At 40.1% G+C, this 19,367-nt stretch overlaps 2 protein-coding genes and 1 pseudogene across 3 annotated transcripts in view; 2 read left to right on the top strand and 1 right to left on the bottom strand.

The window, feature by feature from the left end:
* The window catches only part of LOC115065890 (LINE-1 retrotransposable element ORF2 protein), a 247,603-nt gene that overhangs the window by 17,882 nt on the left and 210,354 nt on the right, over window positions 1–19,367 (top strand). The window contains exon 3 of one of the 2 annotated variants that reach the window (XM_049450146.1): window positions 33–11,478. The exons of the other annotated variant lie outside the window; for it this stretch is intronic. Coding sequence (XP_049306103.1) covers window positions 8,056–9,150 — 1,095 coding nt within the window. The 5' untranslated portion in view covers window positions 33–8,055 and the 3' untranslated portion in view covers window positions 9,151–11,478. Of the gene's footprint in view, window positions 1–32; window positions 11,479–19,367 lie in introns of those variants that run through there. 2 annotated transcript variants of the gene reach the window in all.
* LOC125776669 (uncharacterized) overlaps window positions 1–19,367 on the top strand; it is a 532,635-nt gene that overhangs the window by 487,248 nt on the left and 26,020 nt on the right. The window lies entirely within an intron of this gene.
* On the bottom strand, window positions 4,649–4,847 carry LOC125776957 (small nucleolar RNA U3; annotated as a pseudogene).

Here is a 19,367-nt window from a genome sequence, read left to right as displayed (position 1 = left end):
CATGAAGTATGATATAACGAACAATTCTGCAGCATTAACTCAAAAATCACGTTTTTTGATTTATGCCGGTCTTGCAGCAAATGAGCGATATGTACGTACAAAAGCCCACAACTTGAGAAAAGTTTGCTCAATTGTAATCAAATGAATTTTTACAACTGGCATCACCACCGTTAACTGATCTATAACATGTACAGTGGTGTGAACAAAACAGGAACAACTATAGGTGTTGTCACGTTTTAAAATGTGCTGTTTTCTTATTAAATAAAATTGTTTTTAGATACAATATATTTATATATTTTTTCCTAACAGTGATTAGAATTTCTCACCATGCAAAGGTAAACAAAAACAAATTTTAATGCGAAACTCTAAACCCTGCAAATTATGTTTACCTCTTTTTGTTCACATACACATACTGTACAATTGCGATATGAAGTAAACTTCCGCTCTTTAATTTGTATACAATGTCAGTACTGCCGCAACCACTCTGCGATGAACATAAAGTTACAGAGGAATGTAACTGATTTTTTTCGCAACTTGATATGCCCTTCTCTCCGTAAACTAATATTCCCCTCATCTTGCCCCCGTGCGCACTTAGCTAACTTTGCGGGCTAAAAATGTGCCCATCTTTGGTTTACGCGGCATAGCATGTTTTGGTTTTAACTTTTAATTTTTCTCACTTTTATTGAGATATTATTATTATGCTTTTTTGCATATTACCATTCGCACGAGGATTTTATATTTTTATTATTTATCTTTTATAAGGATCTACGATCACGTATCCTTTTCCGAAGATATTTTGTTTTTCGTGGCCCCACGTTGGGCGCCAACTAATTCCCGTATCGCGGGAATTTGTATAAAGAATATATTTTTTCTATCTGCCAACGCGGAGAGAAAATGAAACACGTCGTGTCGACTGGATCGCCGGAGACAAAATCCATCTTTTATTTCCAATTTACTAATATTTATACATTTACTTATTATTTACTTAAAGTTATTACGTATTGAAATTGAGTTTGAAACAAAGAAAGTGTAAATTTACATTAATATCAAATTCAGCATTTTTAGGCAGAACGTTAAGTGTTCTGTTTTGATTTTATTATGCCTTCTTGTGAGGGCTACAAATCTTATATATAAAAATGAACCCGTTTTCGTTGTCACGGCATCACGCGTGAATGGCTGAACCGATTTGGCTGAATTTCTTTTTGTTGTATTTGTTATTATTAGGAGAAGGCTCTTATGTACGAAAAAATTACGAAAGTTGCCGGAAAACCCCTAAAAACAGACCTTTTCTTTTTCCCACACAAACGTTTTATTTTGTATATACATACATATGTACATATGTACATACATATGTAAGTAAAAATTGTTTGTTTGTTAGTAACACTAACGCTCGAGAACGGCGGAACCAATTTTGATGAAATCAGAAGTTGTTCGCTGTGGATCTGGAAAGGGTTAGGTATAAAAAAACCATATACTTTTCATAAGGAAAAGTCGAAAAATTGGAAATTTCCAAAAAGTGACTTTTTATACAATTCTTTTTTGTTTTGTTTTTCAATATTTTGATTTGTAAATTATTTGAATCGTTCAATTTCGGTAGCTTGTTTTTTTATACCGGCTATTTAAAAAAAAAATTATTGAAAATTATTCAGTGAAAACTTTATGTGTGTTTCAAACGATGTGATCAATTACAGATTGAAATTTGTTACGAAGAAACGAAGACATCGCGCTAATATCGGTCGGCGTTCTTTTTGCCATCAACGTATGGCAGCCCAAGACACATGAACTACATGAGACTCCCAGGATGCGATGACATATGTGTGGAATTATGGATCGCTGTCAATCAGCAAGTGATCATCACGATAGCTACGATGTTTGATGGACTTTATCTTGAAGCAACGTATGTAAATACAAGTATGGTGCAGACAGATGCTGGATGTACTCTGTTGAGTTGCAAAAAAGAGGTTTGCCACACGCACACATCCTTCTTTGAATGGTGGATGGTGGTTACACCTGATCAAATTGATGAAATAATTTCTGCGGAAATTCCTCATGCAGAGAAAGATCCATTATTCTACGAAGTGATGAAAACCAATATGGTGCATGGACCTTGCGGACACCACAATCCGACTTGCAATAAATGCACGAAACATCATCCACGTGCTTTTCTTTCGGAAACGCAAACTGGAAATGATGGATATCCACAATATCGGCGTCGCTACCCAGTTAACAGAGTGAATATCGAAGTTGACAACACATGGATCGTACTATATTCACCATTATTGTCTAATTCATATTCAAAACTCATATCAGTGTTTAGTATTGCAGTTTGGTGAAATCGATAAAATACGTTTGTAAGTACGTCACCAAAGGAAGCGACATGGCGATTATTGGTCTTGAACGATACGGTCGATACGTGAACTGTAATAAAGCGCTTTGTAGGATATTTACTTTTGCAATTCATGAACTTTTTCCGACTGCTGTGCGTCTCGCTGTTAATTTGGAGAATGGCCAAAGAGTGTATTTCATCCCAGAGAATACAGTATAGCCAGTGGAAACATCGCCAGCAACAAAATTAACATTGACGAGTTTTTTTCTTAACTTTCGTTAGTGATGGGTTTGCTCTATTCGAAAATACCTTGATATTGTACATGGAATGCATCGTCGAATAGTTACGCAGAAAGCAAGGCCAACCAGTAGATTGACATCCAGGTGTCTTATCAACTAATGCATTAGGACGAATTTACACAATCCACCCGAACGATGATTGTTTCTACCTTCGGTTGCTATTGATTAATGTACGCGGTTCAGCTTTATTTGAGTCATTGCTTACTGTGAATGGTATATGGGAATATGTGCAAGTTTTGGAGAAGTAAGCCAGCAATTACATTTACTGGAACACGCTAATAACTGGAATGAAAATGAAGTTCGCATATTTTCGATATAAACCTCGACATTGTCAAAGACATTTTACATCGTCTTCGCTAAAAATTGGAAATGGTTCAATTTCGGTTGATACTTCCGGTGGTTCGATATCAATTCCATCTTCCCTTTATCAATTCACGAAGGATGAACTCATCACAAATGTTCGGACATTGGCCAAATTATCATAACTACGATTCCTTAAGTGCACGCACAATGTTAGCTGCCAAAAATACCGATGTTGTTGACTTCAACTGGAAGATTCAAAGTCAAATTTCGGGAGACTTGCGCTCATACAAATCGATCGATCGTCTTGACTATGAAGACGACGCCGTGAATTATCCAGTGGTATTCCTAAATTCTTTGGACAGGCTTGGTATGCCACCGCATCATTTGCGTCTCAAAGTAGGATCTGTCGTTATTATGTTTCCCAATCTTCATGCGCCAAAACTGTGTAATGGAACCCGACTGATTGTGACGCACCTATCGAGTACAAAGGAACAAAATGCTTGATCCTACGAATTCCTTTGAGTTCTGACGATTTGTCATTTCAGTTCAAACGTATTCCGTTTCCAGTGAAAATTGAATTTGAGATGACAGTCAACAGGACCTAATAGTCGCATAATGTGAGGCATAATTTTGGAAATGCTATGTTTTTCACATGGCCGTAGCGTGCTCACGAGTTGGAAAACCATCTTTTCTGTACACCGGAACAGAAACCGAAAAATGTTGTTTATAAGGCAGCGTTACATTGAAAGAAAAAAAAAAATGAAATGATAAATTTAACTTTCTTTTCATTTCAAACTACATAATTCACGCAGGACAACGGCTGCGGGGTCAGCTAGTATTGTTTATTCTAATGTGAACGGAAAAAGTATATCGAATTCTATTTTAATTTATGAGGCCGCACAACTACAAAGTGTAAAGATTCAATTTTGTTTACAATTATGGTCAAGTGGCTGTGTGGAGGTTGTCCTTAACTTGTATACGCATGTGCGCGTTCAGAAATTGAATCATATTTTCATCACTTATCAATATACTTATTACATGTTCGCGCATTGACTTGCATGTTCATACATTCATTTATACTTATATGTACATATATTTGCATACATTGCCGAACAAATAATGCACAAGCATACAAACAAACATACATACACATATGAATATGTCACCAACAAAAAATTGATCTTCACAAGTCAATATGGCAGCCAAATTGGCGAAGAACAAGTGTAGTAAATTTTACAACAAAAACGATTCCATTCATGAACGCAGGCGCAAATTCCACAAGCGATCTCGCTTCATTCATAAAAACAGAGGCCGTAACATCTCTCCGAGCATGCCTTTGCCAACAAATCGACTTTTCGCGACGATGGCAAAAGCTAAAAATCATAAATTGCACAACTTTCTGGTGCTTCTCGCAAAAATCTGCGTCGATATGTATTCACGATCATACGTATACATACATACATATTTACGCATGTCTGTAGGCGAAGCTGCTACAGCGGCAAGGGGTGACAGTCGGAGGCCATTACTTTACATATGCCATAGAAATTCTATTGCTACGAATATGGAAATGACAACGAAATAATGCAAATATGCATACTTCTTAAGGTCATTAATTTTTTTGAAGAAATGAAAGGAATTAATGATCCTGAGAAGTATAGTCTTAACTTTTCAACGGCCAACGCAGAGTATTTCAACCAAAAGGAATTTATTCATTAAAATCACCACTCAGAGGTCGTTTTATCCGTTGTAAGCGAACGATTTTCGAAGAAACATCATTTCTAATATGCCACAAGACAAAATTAGAAATGAACTTCTTAAACCTCACGCTGTCAGATAAAACAATATATCTCGTCATCGCGGGTCGATTTCCAAAAATGGAAATGAAGACACACAGAAATGATTCTGTGAAGTATAGTCTCAATTTTTCAAAGGCCAACGCAGAGTATTCCAAACAAAAGTCACACAAAATAGTTGAAAATTCGCAGAAATGAAAGACAAACGAAAGAAAAAGAAGTATAACTTCAATAATGCACAAGCATACAAACATATATATTAGAGATGAGGGATATGGTGATTTTTCGATATCTGTGATTTCAGTGATTGCTATTTTTAAATCACTGTGATTTTATATTGCTATTGCGACCGCAACTAAGTCGACGTTAAAACGTCGTTGTTGTTGTTGTAGCGGCAGATTCCGCCAATTTGACACTGTTTGGCCGAATAAAAGTCCTGATCTGTTCCACTTACGTAGACCCGACTGTCGTGGGAACGACGAAAACATTTTGTCGTTATTGGCGGCAAATTCTCTTTTGGCTCCTGTAACTCGAGTCAAGTTTTTCCGCCTTTCTTTTCACTACATTTTCGCAAATGTTGGAGCGGTTCGGCTACCTGACACTTAGACCATATAGCATAGTTCATTTGTATGTTGGTATGATGGTTTCATACATTTCTTAGTGTGGTGATAATTTGTTTGTTTAGAATACCCGCTTTTAATATTTTAAAGACGTAATAATTAACGGGAGTTTCCTAATCTTTGGGAAAATATTAAAACCCCCTAATTTTTTTATTCCATAATTTTTTCTGAAATTAATTAGTTACAATTCTTGTTTTCATCACAAAAGCTATTTGGTTTTAACAATAAGTAAAATTAAAAATTTAATTAAAACAAATTAAAATATTCCATAATACCATTTTGCTTACATTTCATCTACCACTTTAAACATCTGCTATACTTCACTTCTTTTCCTTGATACATTTCCTGCCATTATTAAAAATTATAAGAGCATTACACTCAAAACTTCAAACCGCTATGACGAAAAATAGCATATACGATATATGAATGTAGGGTATTGCCTGAAGAAAGTTGTTACTTTTCTGCTATTGTGATCGTAAATCACAGGTTCGAACTGTGATTCAATTCACAGGTTCGAACTGCGATCACAGTTTCGAACTGCGATCGCAATTCACAGGTTCGAACTGCGATCACAGTTTCGAACTGCGATCGCAATCGCAGTTCATAGAAGCGAACTGTTATTTATAAAATGTGATCGCAGTTGCGATTTGCGATTTTTCAATCACAGTGAAAAAATCACCGGTAGTGAAATATCGCTCATCACTAATATATATGCGCACACATGTGAATATGTCACCAACCAAAAATTGAAACATTGTTCTACAAAAACAACAACAGCATAAGCATGGCAACATTATGTTGTTGGTAGAAAAGCCGAGCTGTGCCGAAAAAAACGAACAAACGATCGCCGATTGTCCTCGCTTCCCTTGCTACTCGAACATCTTCGCAGACAAGGTTGCGTTAGATTCATATTGAGCAAGGTTGCGCAACTTGCATTTAACACAACCTTTTCCGAACTCGTATAAGAAGTATAACTTCAAAAATTATTATTCATATCAACTGAAGAGCTCTAAGGGCCTAGTTGTTGTAATCAAGGGTATAGACTCCGCCGTAGACTATAATGAAGTCAAAGAAGCATTGGAAGAATGCGGTTTTGGAATTAAAACAGTTGTAAATATATTTAATAGAAAAAAGTACCTCAGAAAATGTTTAAAATTGAATTGTTGCCGAACTCAAATCAACTTAAAAAAATGAAACACATCCAATATATAATTTAAATATTTGCTGCATCGTAGAGTAACTGTGGATGAACCACATAAAAGAAACTGTCCGGTACGATTTACTAACTGCCAATAATATGGGCGTACTAAATCATACTGCACGCTACGTAGTGTTTGTGTGGCATGCGGTGATTTACATCCCACTTCTAAATGCAAATGCAAATGCAAATTTGAAATCGAAGTTGCCACAGGGCATTCAAGCACGTCGTAACTAAATGTTACAAACACGCCGTAATGAAATTGTAGCAACTTCAGAAAAAAGGCCTAATCCTATTACTTCTAACAATAGTAATATGCAAGGAAGCTATGCAAATGTGTTGAAAGGCAACACTGTGCAAATGCAACGGCCGCAAAATCCTCAAATGGAGACATTGAAACTATGATTATAAATCTTACGTAGTGCTTGGCGACTTCAACGCCAGGGTGGGCCAAGAAGGTATCTTTGGCACTACGGTCGGTAAATTCAGCCTCCACGAGGAAACATCCCAAAATGGGTTGAGGCTGATCGACTTCGCCGGGGCCCGAAATATGGTTATCTGTAGTACTAGATTCCAGCATAAGAAAATTCATCAGGCTACCTGGTTGTCTCCGGATCGAAAAACTACCAACCAGATCGACCATGTTGTGATAAACGGAAGACACGTCTCCAGTGTTTTAGATGTGCGTGCGCTCTGAGGTCCTAACATCGACTCGGACCACTATCTTGTTGCAGCTAAGATTCGCACCCGCCTCTGTGCAGCAAAAAACGCATACCAACAAACACAAGGAAGGTTCGACGTCGAGAAGCTGCAATCACAACATTCAGCCGAACGATTCTCTACTCGGCTTGCACTCCTGCTCTCTGAAAGCACTCGTCAACAACTCGGTATAAGGGAACTGTGGGACGGCATTTCAAACTCCTTACGTACAGCTGCAACCGAAACCATTGGTTTTCGGAAAGTGCTAAAGAACAGCTGGTTCGACGAGGAGTGCCGTGTCGCAGTGGAGAGAAAACAGGTTGCTTACCTCGCAACGTTACGATCGACCACAACACGTGCGGGATGGGATAGATACCGAGAGTTGAAGAGGGAAGCGAGACGCATTTGTAGACAGAAGAAGAAAGAGGCCGAAATGCGTGAGTACGAAGAGCTTGATAAGCTGGCCGACAGGGGTAATGCTCGAAAATTCACCGAAAAAATGCGGCGGCTTACAGAAGGTTTCAAGACCGGAGCATACTTCTGTTGAACCCCCCAAGGTGATGTAGCCACCGATGCCCAGAGCATACTTAAATTATGGAGGGAACACTTCTCCAGTCTACTGAATGGCAGTGATCGCATAACATCAGCAGAAGGCGAACCCGATTCCCCAATCGATGACGATGGAGCAGACGTTCCATTACCCGGCCATGAAAAAGTTCGAATAGCAATTGCCCGACTGAAGAACAACAAAGCGGCAGGGGCCGATGGATTGCCGGCCGAGCTATTCAAATACGGCGGCGAAGAGCTGATAAGGTGCATGCATCAGCTTCTTTCCAAAATATGGTCGGACGAAAGTATGTCCAACGATTGGAATTTAAGTGTGCTATGCCCAAACCATAAAAAAGGAGACCCCACAATCTGCGCCAACTACCGTGGGATTAGCCTCCTCAACATCGCATATAAGGTTCTATCGAGCGTATTGTGTGAAAGATTAAAGCCCACCGTCAACAAATTGATTGGACCTTATCAGTGTGGTTTTAGACCTGGTAAATCAACAACCGACCAGATATTCACCATGCGGAGGAGAATCGACACTCACCACCTATTCGTCGATTTCAAAGCTGCTTTCGACAGCACGAAAAGGAGCTGCCTTTATGCCGCGATGTCTGAATTTGGTATCCCCGCAAAACTAATACGGCTGCGTAAGCTGACGTTGAGCAACACGAAAAGCTCCGTCAGGAACGGAAAGGACCTCTCCGAGCCGTTCAATACCAAACGAGGTTTCAGACAAGGCGATTCCCTATCGTGCGACTTTTTCAACCTGCTTCTGGAGAAAATGGTTCGAGCTGCAGAACTCAACAGAGAAGGTACCATCTTCTATAAGAGTGTACAACTGCTGGCGTATGTGGATGATATTGATACCATCGGTCTCAACACCCGCGCCGTTAGTTCTGCTTTCTCCAGACTGGACAAGGAAGCAAAAAAAATGGGTCTGGCAGTGAACGAGGGCAATACGAAATATCTCCTGTCATCAAACAAACAGTCGTCGCACTCGCGACTTGGCACACACGTCACTGTTGATAGTCATAACTTTGAAGTGGTAGATAATTTCGTCTATCTTGGAACCAGGGTAAACACCACCAACAATGTCAGCCTAGAAATCCAACGCAAGATAACTCTTGCCAACAGGTGCTACTTGGGACTCAGTAAGAAATTGAGAAGCAAAGTCCTCTCTCGACGAACAAAAACCAAACTCCATAAGTCGCTCCTAATTATCGTCCTGATATATGGCACAGAGGCTTGGATGATGACAACAACAGATGAGTCGACGTTACGAGTTTTCGAGAGAAATGTTCTTCGAAAGAGTTATGATCCTTTGCGCATTAGCCACGGCGAATATCGCATTCGATGAAACGATGAGCTGTACGAGATATACGACGACATTGACATAGTTCAGTGAATTAAAAGACAGCGGCTACGCTGGCTAGGTCATGTTGTCCGGATGGATGAAAACACTCCAGCTCTGAAAGTATTCGACGCAGTACCCGCCGCGGGAAGCAGAGGAAGCCCTCGACTCCGTTGGAAGGACCATGTGGAGAAGGACCTGGCTTCGCTTGGAATATCCAATTGGCGCCACGTAGCGAAAAGAAGAAACGACTGGCGCGCGGTTGTTAACTCGGCTATAGTCGCGTAAGCGGTATCTACGCCAATTAAGAAGAAGAAGTGTATGACACAGTTTATGTCTACCATGCAAAACATGATCCAAGACTTAATAAACTCACAAAATCAAATACTACAAAATTTATTAAGTAAAAAATGAAATTACTAAATATCTGTATATGGAATGCTAACGGTGTTACCCAACATAAATTAGAGATTATCAGATTTCTATCAGAAAAGAATATAGATATAATTGATTAGAAATCGTTTAAACCACTTTGCTCTAGAATCTCATGCTACACCACAGTTACAAGCTACAACAATATCACTAAAAAAATCGGGGTTGTGACTTAAACCTTACGGCTTTATAATATCCACCCATTTTAAAATCACAGAAATCGAACTTAAAGACTTTTTTGGAACACTAGGACAAAGATTTGTAGCAGGTGGAGATTACAACGCAAAACACACGTACTGGGGCTCACGTTTGATTAATCCGAAAGGACGACAGCTGTATCAAACTGTTATAAATAGGAACAATAACCTTGAAATAATATCTCCTGGTAAGCCGACATATTGGCCTAGTGATCGTAAGAAAATGCCAGATTTAATTGATTTTGCTGCAATCAAAAATATAGATAAGTAAATCGCACATAACAGCTGATACATGTACTGATCTATCTTCTGATCACTCTCCTGTACTAATAAAGTTAGGTGAACACCCCATATTCGTGAATCCAAAAGTGGGTCTAACCTCTTATAAAACGAATTGGCTAAAATATATAAAATACATACGTCAGTAGCCACATTAATATTGAGTACAAAATAAATACATGCAGAGATATTAAAGAAAGCATAAGAGAATTCAATGATATAACAACCAGCGCAGCTGTCTTAGAAACACCAAACAAAAGCCATAATCTACTTGGTTTCAGAAAAAGCTCTAATAAAGAAATAGAAATGCTTGTAAATGAAAAAAGGCGTGCAAGACGCGAATGGCAGATTAATCGCTCCCCTTCCACTCAGCTTCAATTGAAAGCTGCTGTACGTAAATTAAGAAAAGCGCTCAAACGTGAGGAAGAATTGAACACCGAAATGTATATAAAAAAACTGTGTCCAAATTCAAAGAAGCAAAATTCCCTTTGGAAAGCCCAAAAGTCCATGAAGCCACCAACTGACTCTAACATGCCAATACGAGACGATATATAAAAAAACTGTGTCCAAATTCAAAGAAGCAAAATTCCCTTTGGAAAGCCCAAAAGTCCATGAAGCCACCAACTGACTCTAACATGCCAATACGAGATTTGGGTGGAAATTGGACTCGATTAACGAAGCTGTCAATCTTACCCAACGCAGCTAAAGAGTCGCTCGAGTTCCTTAAGACTTCACCTTCTGAAATTATTGGTATCATCAAAGAACTTAATCCAAAAAAGTCGCCGAGGCATGGTAATATTTCCCCAAAAATGCTAATTAAGTCCCCAATTATTGCTGTAAAGGTGCTCTCTTTGCTCTTCAATGCAATTCTTAATTTCGGATGCTATCCAATTTCATGGAAAAAGTCGCAGATTATCTTGATAGATAAACCTGGGAAAGACTTAACACAGCCGTCTTTATACAGACCAATCAGTCTTCTACCCTGTATTCCAAAAGTATTTGAAAAAGTATTACTATCAAAGATGTCTCCTTTCCTCCACGAAAATAATACAATACCAATGCATGAATTCGGTTTTCGTGCGAAACATGGCACAATAGAGCAAGTAAATAGAATTACTAACGAAATAGGGAAAGCATTTGAGCACAGGGAGTACTGTTCAGCAATATTTCTAGATGTAGCTCAGGCGTTTGATAAGGTGTGGCACAAAGGTCTTTTATAAAAGATTAAAAAAATTGTACCTTTAAAATTGTATAAAACATTGGAGTCTTATTTAAAAAATAAAAAATTTATGGTAAAAGTGGGATATTTCATATCTGATGAACGACAGATAAGGGCTGGTGTACCCTAGGGCAGTGGTTTAGGCCCAACGCTATACATCATATATACAGCAGATCTTCCAACAGCTAATAATGTATTAATTTCAACTTTTGCAGACGACATAGCTACATTGAGCCGTAACAATTGCCACAGTTTAGCATCAAGAATATTAGCGAAGCATTTAAGTTCTCTCGAAGAATGGCTAGCAAACTGGCGCATAAATTTGAATGCACAGAAGTGTAAGCATATTACATTTTTGTGAAGGCCAAAGATGGACCCGGCAGTAAAAATAAACAATATTTTAGTACGAACGAAGCGAAGGAAGTAACATATCTTGGTATTCACCTAGATAGAAGGCTCACGTGGAGAAAACACATCTCTAATAAAATAACATGTGTGAAGATTAGAGCTGCAAATTTAAATTGGCTTTTAAATAAAAACTCCCAACTTAGCCTAGACAACAAAGTGCTTTTATATAATGCGGTCATAAAGCCGATTTGGATGTATGGCATTCAACTGTGGGGTACGACCTGTGCAAGTAATATTGATACTCGTATATTACAAAGGTTTCAATCAAAAATGCTTAGAACAATTACGTGTTCACCATGGTACATGCGTAACGAGAATATCCATAAAGACCTTGGTATCCCTATGGTAAAGAAAGAAGTAGAAGACAGCAGAAATAAATATATATCTAAACTCCGAGATCACCCAAACCCTTTGGCTAATGCTTTGGTACATTCCTGCGATCAAATACGACTTAAAAGAAGAGATATGCCTGCATATTAAAGAGCGACGTATCACCAAAAGAGCTCAATCACTTACTTGAGCCTGTCTAGTTTTTAAATAGATGTAGGATTTTATAACTTAGTGTTGGGCTTTAAGAAAATAAGTTAAAAACAAGAAATGCGCTGTCGTGGGACACCAGGCAGGAACGAAGTTCCTTCGGATAATGTATAATCGATACAATTTACAAAAAAATACCACATGATAATACATGAACATTCGTAAGAAGGCAGCAACATAACAATGGCCGGCATGTACACAAGACAACACAGCTGTCCATTTTGCATGTACACAATATCGTTGTGGCCATACTAATACCTTTCACTTCAATGAAATTTTTATATTTTGTTCAAAGTGAAATTTTTTTATGCAAAAAATTAGTAAAAGTTGGTAAATATTTTTTTGTTTTAAATTATCAATTGTTATTACAAATGATATAATAGAGCTATAATAGAGCTATTTTATTCTTTTATTTGTAAAATAACGTCAAGTTTATTAGAGCTGTGAATAATTTTACATTTTACATATTAGTGGCATCACCCCTCTACCTCCTCTTTCTATCTTCCATTCTACTATCAACTCTACTGTCGTCCTACTGCCGTTGGCAAATATAGGAAATATTCAAGTTAGCGGGAACGACAACTGTCGGCCTGCAGTCGTGTAGTCGTGCAGCTGTCAAAATAACAGTGTCCGTAAGAACGTCTGTATTTTAATATTTGAGAGATGTAGTTTGCAGTCTGTCGCGCACTTCATTCAAAACTAATTTGCATACACAATAATGTTACAAATTTTCATGCCTAATTATTTTGCAAAACCTAAAAGTAGGCTATAACTAGCGATCTTACGGGTTATTTCTTACGGATATTTCTTACGGGTTATTTCTTACGGTTTTTACTATCACTTTTTTTTCTGTTATCTTCTGCAAGCCTGCCGTAAGGAACTTCGTTCCAAAAAACATTGACGTGGGTGCCTAGTCGCGAGTGCGACGACCATTTGTTTGATGACAGGAGATAGTTCGTTTTGCCCTCGTTCACCTCTAGACCCATTTGCCTTATTTTTTGTGGAGAAAGCAGGACTAACGGCGCGGGTGTTTAAGTCGATGCTATCAATATCAGCGACGTACGCTAACAGCTGTACACTCTTATAGAAAATGAAACCTTCTCTGTTTAAATCAGCAGCTCAATTATTTTCTTCAGTTGATTGAAAAAATCACACGAAAAAGAGTCACCTTGTCTGAAACCTCGTTTGGTATCAAACGGCTCGGAGAGGTCTTTCCCGATCCTGACGGAGCTTTTGGTGTTGCTCAACGTCAGTTTACATAGCCGTATTAGTTTTGCGGGTATACCAAATACAGACAGCGCGGCATAAAGGCAGCTTTTTCTTCGGAAGTTAGTGCAAATTGTGGGGCATCCCTTTTAATGGAGTGGACAGAACATACTTAAATTCCAATTGTTGGGCATGCCTCCTTCCGATCATATTTTACAAATAAACTGATGTATGCTTCTTGTCAGGTCTTCGCCATAATGTTATATCTCGTCCGGCAATCCATAGGTCCCCGCCGCTTTGTTGTTCTGCAGACGGATAATTGATATTCGAACTTCTTCAAGGTGGGGAAATGGAACGTCTGCTCCATCGTCATCAATTGGGAAATCGGGTTCGCCTTCTCCTAGCGTTATACCTCCAGTGCTATTTATTAGGCTGGAGAAGTGTTCCCTCCATAATTTTACTATGCTCTTGGCATCTGTCACTAGATCACCTCTGAAAGTTTTACAAGTGTATGCTCCAGTCTTGAAACCTTCTGTTAGTCGCCACATCTTTTCTTAGAATTTTCGAGCATTACCGCTGTCGGCCAGCTTTTCAAGCTCTCCATACTCACGCATTTCGGCCTGTCTCTGTTTCTGTCTGCAAATGCGAAGTAGGCAGTCTGTTTTCTCTCCGCTGCGACACGGTACTCCTCATCGTAGCAGCTGTTCTTTTGCATTTTCCGAGTTTCCACATACCGAGTTGTTGACGAGTGCTCTCAGAGAGCAGGAATGCAAGTTTTTTTTTTGTTATTATTAACTTTCCTATTATTTATTGAATCTACCCTACTTAAGAGCCTAACAATAAGTTTTCGAATCTTAAACTACTCACTTAATTTACACCCTACATGTGTGATTATTTTTTTAAACTGGGCCTAAAATATATTACGTCTGGGCTGGTAAGTCGTTTCTACGTAATCTTGAGCTCCTGTTCACACGCAATAGCGATCTTGCTAGTTGGTTTGGGTGAACCGAAAGTTTCAATGCATACTTCGCGCTTCGTTGCTCTATTTCAGTTCGTACGTCTGGAATTCTTAAGTCGCGTTGGATGTTCTAATTTCGTATATACCACTGTGCTCCTGTGATTGTACGAGGAATTTTTGATTGCGCACGACGAAGAATTTCGATGTTGCTGCTACTCGCGTTGCCCCACAGCTCACACCCATAGGTCCAGATTGGTTTTAAAACAGTGTTGTATATTATGATTTTATACTCCAGACTCAGGACTGAGCGAGAGTTAATAAGCCAGTGCAAAGAACGTGCCTTTAACTTAAGGTAAGTCCTTTTAGCCTCTAGGTGGTTACGCCAAGTAAGTCGCCTATCCAGATGGACCCCTAGTTAAGTAACATGATTGCTTTGTGGTATTTGTACGTTGTTCAGTGTCAAAGGCGAACAGCTGCTCTTGTTTAGGGTAAATGTAACGTGCTTACATTTTTTCTCGTTAACCTTTATCCTCCAGTTTGCGAGCCAGTTGGCCACAGCTACGATATGATTTCCTAGCAGCGTATTTGCATGAATTGGGCACTTGGAGCGGCGGAGCGGAGTCAAGCGGTCGCTTACTGGGATATCTGAAGTGTATAAAACATATAGCATTGGGCCAAGAACACTGCCTTGTGGTACACCAGCTTCAATCGTTTGGGCTTCAGATGTAGTGGTGTTACATCGAACTACAAAATTTCGATCATAAAGGTAGGACTTAAACAGTTCGTGGGTGTTTTGCGGGAGTAGCGTTTTTATTTTGTATATAAGACTATCTAACCATACTCGATCAAAAGCCTGCGCGACATCAAGAAATATTGCAAAACAATATTCCCCTTTTTCAAAAGCTGTTCGAATTTCAGATGTGATCCTATGTACTTGCTCGATCGTTCCATGCTTTTCCCTGAAGCCAAATTGGTGAGATGGTATTATGTTGTGGGTTTCAAGATGTGGCTTAATGCGGAGAATAAGAAGTCTTTCAAATAATTTCGACATGCACGATAACAAGCTGATGGGCCTATAGGAGGATGGCTGCGTTTTGTCCTTTACAGGCTTAGGTATCATCACTATAGTTGACTTTTTCCATTGTTGAGGAAAGTGAGCTTGTTTTGTGATTGCATTGAAAAACATACAGATACAGACTATAGCACAATTTGGTAGCTCAATAATCATTTTTGGAGTAATTAAGTCGTGACCAGCAGCTTTTCTTGGATTTAATTTCTCCATAATTATTTTTGATATCTCTTAAGGTACGAATTTCACTGGCTCAGATTCCATCAAATAGGGTACGGTTGGAAGTGTAAAGTCATTCGTTTCTGGGTTTGGCTGGAAGACATTTTTTAGATGAGCAGCGAAAGTTGCAACGAAATGCAAGTCGAGTCGAAAATCGTTTGGCTGTGGGGTGTGATTGCAGCTTCTCGACGTGGAGCCTTCCTTGTGTTTGTTGACGTGCGTTTCTTGCTTCACAGAGGATGGTGAGAATCTTGGTCGGAGACGTGTCTTCCTTCTATCACATGATCGATCCGGAGACAGCCAGATAGAATGATGTATTTTCTTGTGCTTGAATTTAGTACTACAGATAACCATATTTCGGGCTCCAGTTGCGCTGAATATACTTTCCTTGCCCACCCTGGCGTTAAAGTCGATAGAAGGTATCATTGGTCACATCGTCCTTCCCTCCCGTCGGGCGCAAATTAGCGATATGTTGAAGAACCTCGTTTTGGTGTGATTTGTAGGTAGACGTCGGCAACGGAGTCTCTCTCTCACACCGAATCCCACAACAAACTTGCACTCTATATGGCCACTGCAGTAAACCACAAGGATCGACTAGCCTCTGTCCTTGTCTTGTCCATCTCATTTCTTGGAAGGCGGTGATATCAGCTTTTATTTTCACCAGGACATCAACCACCTGGGTAGCGGCACCTTCCCAATTAAGGGACCATACATTCCACGTGCATGCCCTCAGATCGTAATCCATATTGGCATGGTCGGCATCAAAAGGGGGGTCTCTGATCCGAGGCTGTTTTTTCCTTTTCATTGGTGGTGTTTTTTACGTGGCGGATCCCGAACCCAGCGCACAAACCTGTGTGAGGGGTTTCGCTTTTTCATTTTTGCTCGCCTTCAAACGGATGCTTTCTGGTTACCCAGAGTATACTTGGTCAAAGACCGGAAGTCGTGAGCTGCTCTGACTCAGGCCTTTGCTTATCAACCCTTATTTAATAGAATTAAAAATAGAAGTTGCCAGCTAAATACTAACGCAAGCGGTTGCGTCTAACCTATTGACGGCAAGTGCGTGTACATATCTACAAATCGCGCAATAATTCAGGGCACCGTTATTTTCGTGCGAGCCACGACTAGCCAGACGGCGATGTGATCATTTTAGGTATTGTCCTTAAAAACGCTGAGCGTGCTGTAAGTGAGTATAGAAAAAAGTTTTAACTTCATTATAGCGTGAGCCGCAAAGCTAATAAGTTCTATATTGTGTTGTGACAAGTGTACATTTATAATAAATATCCGTACATATGTATTTAAAAAATATGTGGTGAAATATCGGTAGGCAGAAGTTTTCCAACGGGGTAAACATCAAAATAATTAACGTGTTTCTGGTAAAATAAAACCGAAAAAAACGCTTCTTTAGGCACAATTCCGATTTCTTTGACGACGCGATTTGAAGGCACTGTTGAAAAGAGGAAGTAGGTACCGCAAACGCTTAGTTTACGAGATATTCGACCTTAAAGTTCAAAAATTCCCAAAATTCGAACATTTCAGTAAGCTACTTTACCCCATTAAACGCACTTTACTCACATTTTTCAATTCAAATTAATTAAACTAAACTATAATCTTTTAAATAAATCCACATTTTACACTTTTCTTCTTCTTCTTAATTGGCGTAGGCACCGCTTATGCGATTATAGCCGAGTTAACAACCGCACGCCAGTAGTTTCTTCTTTTCGCAACGTGGCGCCAATTGGATATTCCAAGCGACGCCAGGTCCTTCTCCACTTGGTCCTTCCAACGGAGTGGAGGTCTTCCTCTTCCTCTGCTTCCCGCGGCGGGTACTGCGTCGAATACTTTCAGAGCTGGAGTGTTTTCGTCCATCCGGACAACATGACCTAGCCAGCGTAGCCGCTGTCTTTTAATTCACTGAACTATGTCAATGTCGTCGTATATCTCGTACAGCTCATTGTTCCATCGAATGCGATATTCGCCGTGGCCAACGCGCAAAGGATCATAAATCTTTCGCAGAACTTTTCTCTCGAAAACTCGCAACGTCGACTCATCTGTTGTTGACATCGTCCAGGCCTCTGCACCATATAGCAGGACGGGAATTATGAGTGACTTATAGAGTTTGGTTTTTGTTTGTCGAGAGAGGACTTTGCTTCTCAATTGCCTACTTAGTCCGAAGTAGCACCTGTTGGCAAGAGTTAACCTGCGTTGGATTTCTAGGCTGACATTGTTGGTGTTGTTTACGCTGGTTCCAAGATAGACGGAATTATCTACAACTTCAAAGTTATGACTGTCAACAGTGACGTGAGTGCCAAGTCGTGAGTGCGACAAATGTTTGTTTGATGACAGGAGATATTTCGTCTTACCCTGGTTCACTGCCAGACCCATTTCTTTTGCTTCCTTGTCCAGTCTGGAGAAAGCAGAACTAACGGCGCGGGTGTTGAGGCCGATGATATCAATATCATCAATATATTGAACGGCTCGGAGAGGTCCTTCCCGATCCTGACGGAGCTTTTCGTGTTGCTCCACGTCAGTTTACGCAGCCGTATTAGTTTTGCGGGGATACCAAATTCAGACATCGCGGCATAAAGGCAGCTCCTTTTCGTGCTGTCGAAAGCAGCTTTGAAATCGACGAATAGGTGGTGAGTGTCGATTCTCCTTTCAGGGGTCTTTTCCAAGATTTGGCGCATGGTGAATATCTGGTCGGTTGTTGATTTACCAGGTCTGAAGCCACACTGATAAGGTCCAATCAGTTTGTTAACGGTTGGCTTTAATCTTTCACACAATACGCTCGATAGAACCTTATATGCGATGTTGAGGAGGCTAATCCCACGGTAGTTGGCGCAGATTGTGGGGTCTCCTTTTTTATGGATTGGGTAGAGCACACTTAGATTCCAATCGTTGGGCATGCTTTCGTCCGACCATATTTTACAAAGAAGTTGATGCATGCTCCTTATCAGTTCTTCGCCGCCGTATTTGAATAGCTCGGCCGGCAATCCATCGGCCCCTGCCGCTTTGTTGTTTTTCAGTCGGGCAATTGCTATTCGAACTTCTTCATGATCGGGCAATGGAACGTCTGCTCCATCGTCATCGATTGGGTTATCGGGTTCGCCTTCTACTGGTGTTGTGCGTTCACTGCCATTCAGCAGGCTGGAGAAGTGTTCCTTCCATAATTTAACTATGCTCTGGGCATCGGTGGCTAGATCACCTTGGGAGGTTCTACAAGAGTATGCTCCGGTCTTGAAACCTTCTGTAAGCCGCCGCATCTTTACGTAGAATTTTCGAGCATTACCCCTGTCGGCCAGCTTATCGAGCTGTTCGTACTCACGCATTTCAGCCTGTTTTCTCTCCGCTGCGACACGGCACTCGTCGTCGTACCAGCTGTTCTTTTGCACTTTCCGAAAACCAATGGTTTCGGTTGCAGCTGTACGTAAGGAGTTTGAAATGCCGTCCCACAGTTCCCTTATACCGAGTTGTTGACGAGTGCTCTCAGAGAGCAGGAGTGCAAGCCGAGTAGAGAATCGTTCGGCTGAATGTTGTGATTGCAGCTTCTCGACGTCGAACCTTCCTTGTGTTTTTTGGTGTGCGTTTTTCGCTGCACAGAGGCGGGTGCGAATCTTAGCTGCAACAAGATAGTGGTCCGAGTCGATGTTAGGACCTCGGAGCGCACGCACATCTAAAACACTGGAGACGTGTTTTCCGTCT

This window comes from Bactrocera dorsalis, chromosome 2, assembly GCF_023373825.1.
Source record: "Bactrocera dorsalis isolate Fly_Bdor chromosome 2, ASM2337382v1, whole genome shotgun sequence".
NCBI classification, from domain to species: domain Eukaryota; kingdom Metazoa; phylum Arthropoda; class Insecta; order Diptera; family Tephritidae; genus Bactrocera; species Bactrocera dorsalis.
This window is presented reverse-complemented; position numbering and strand designations above follow the sequence as displayed.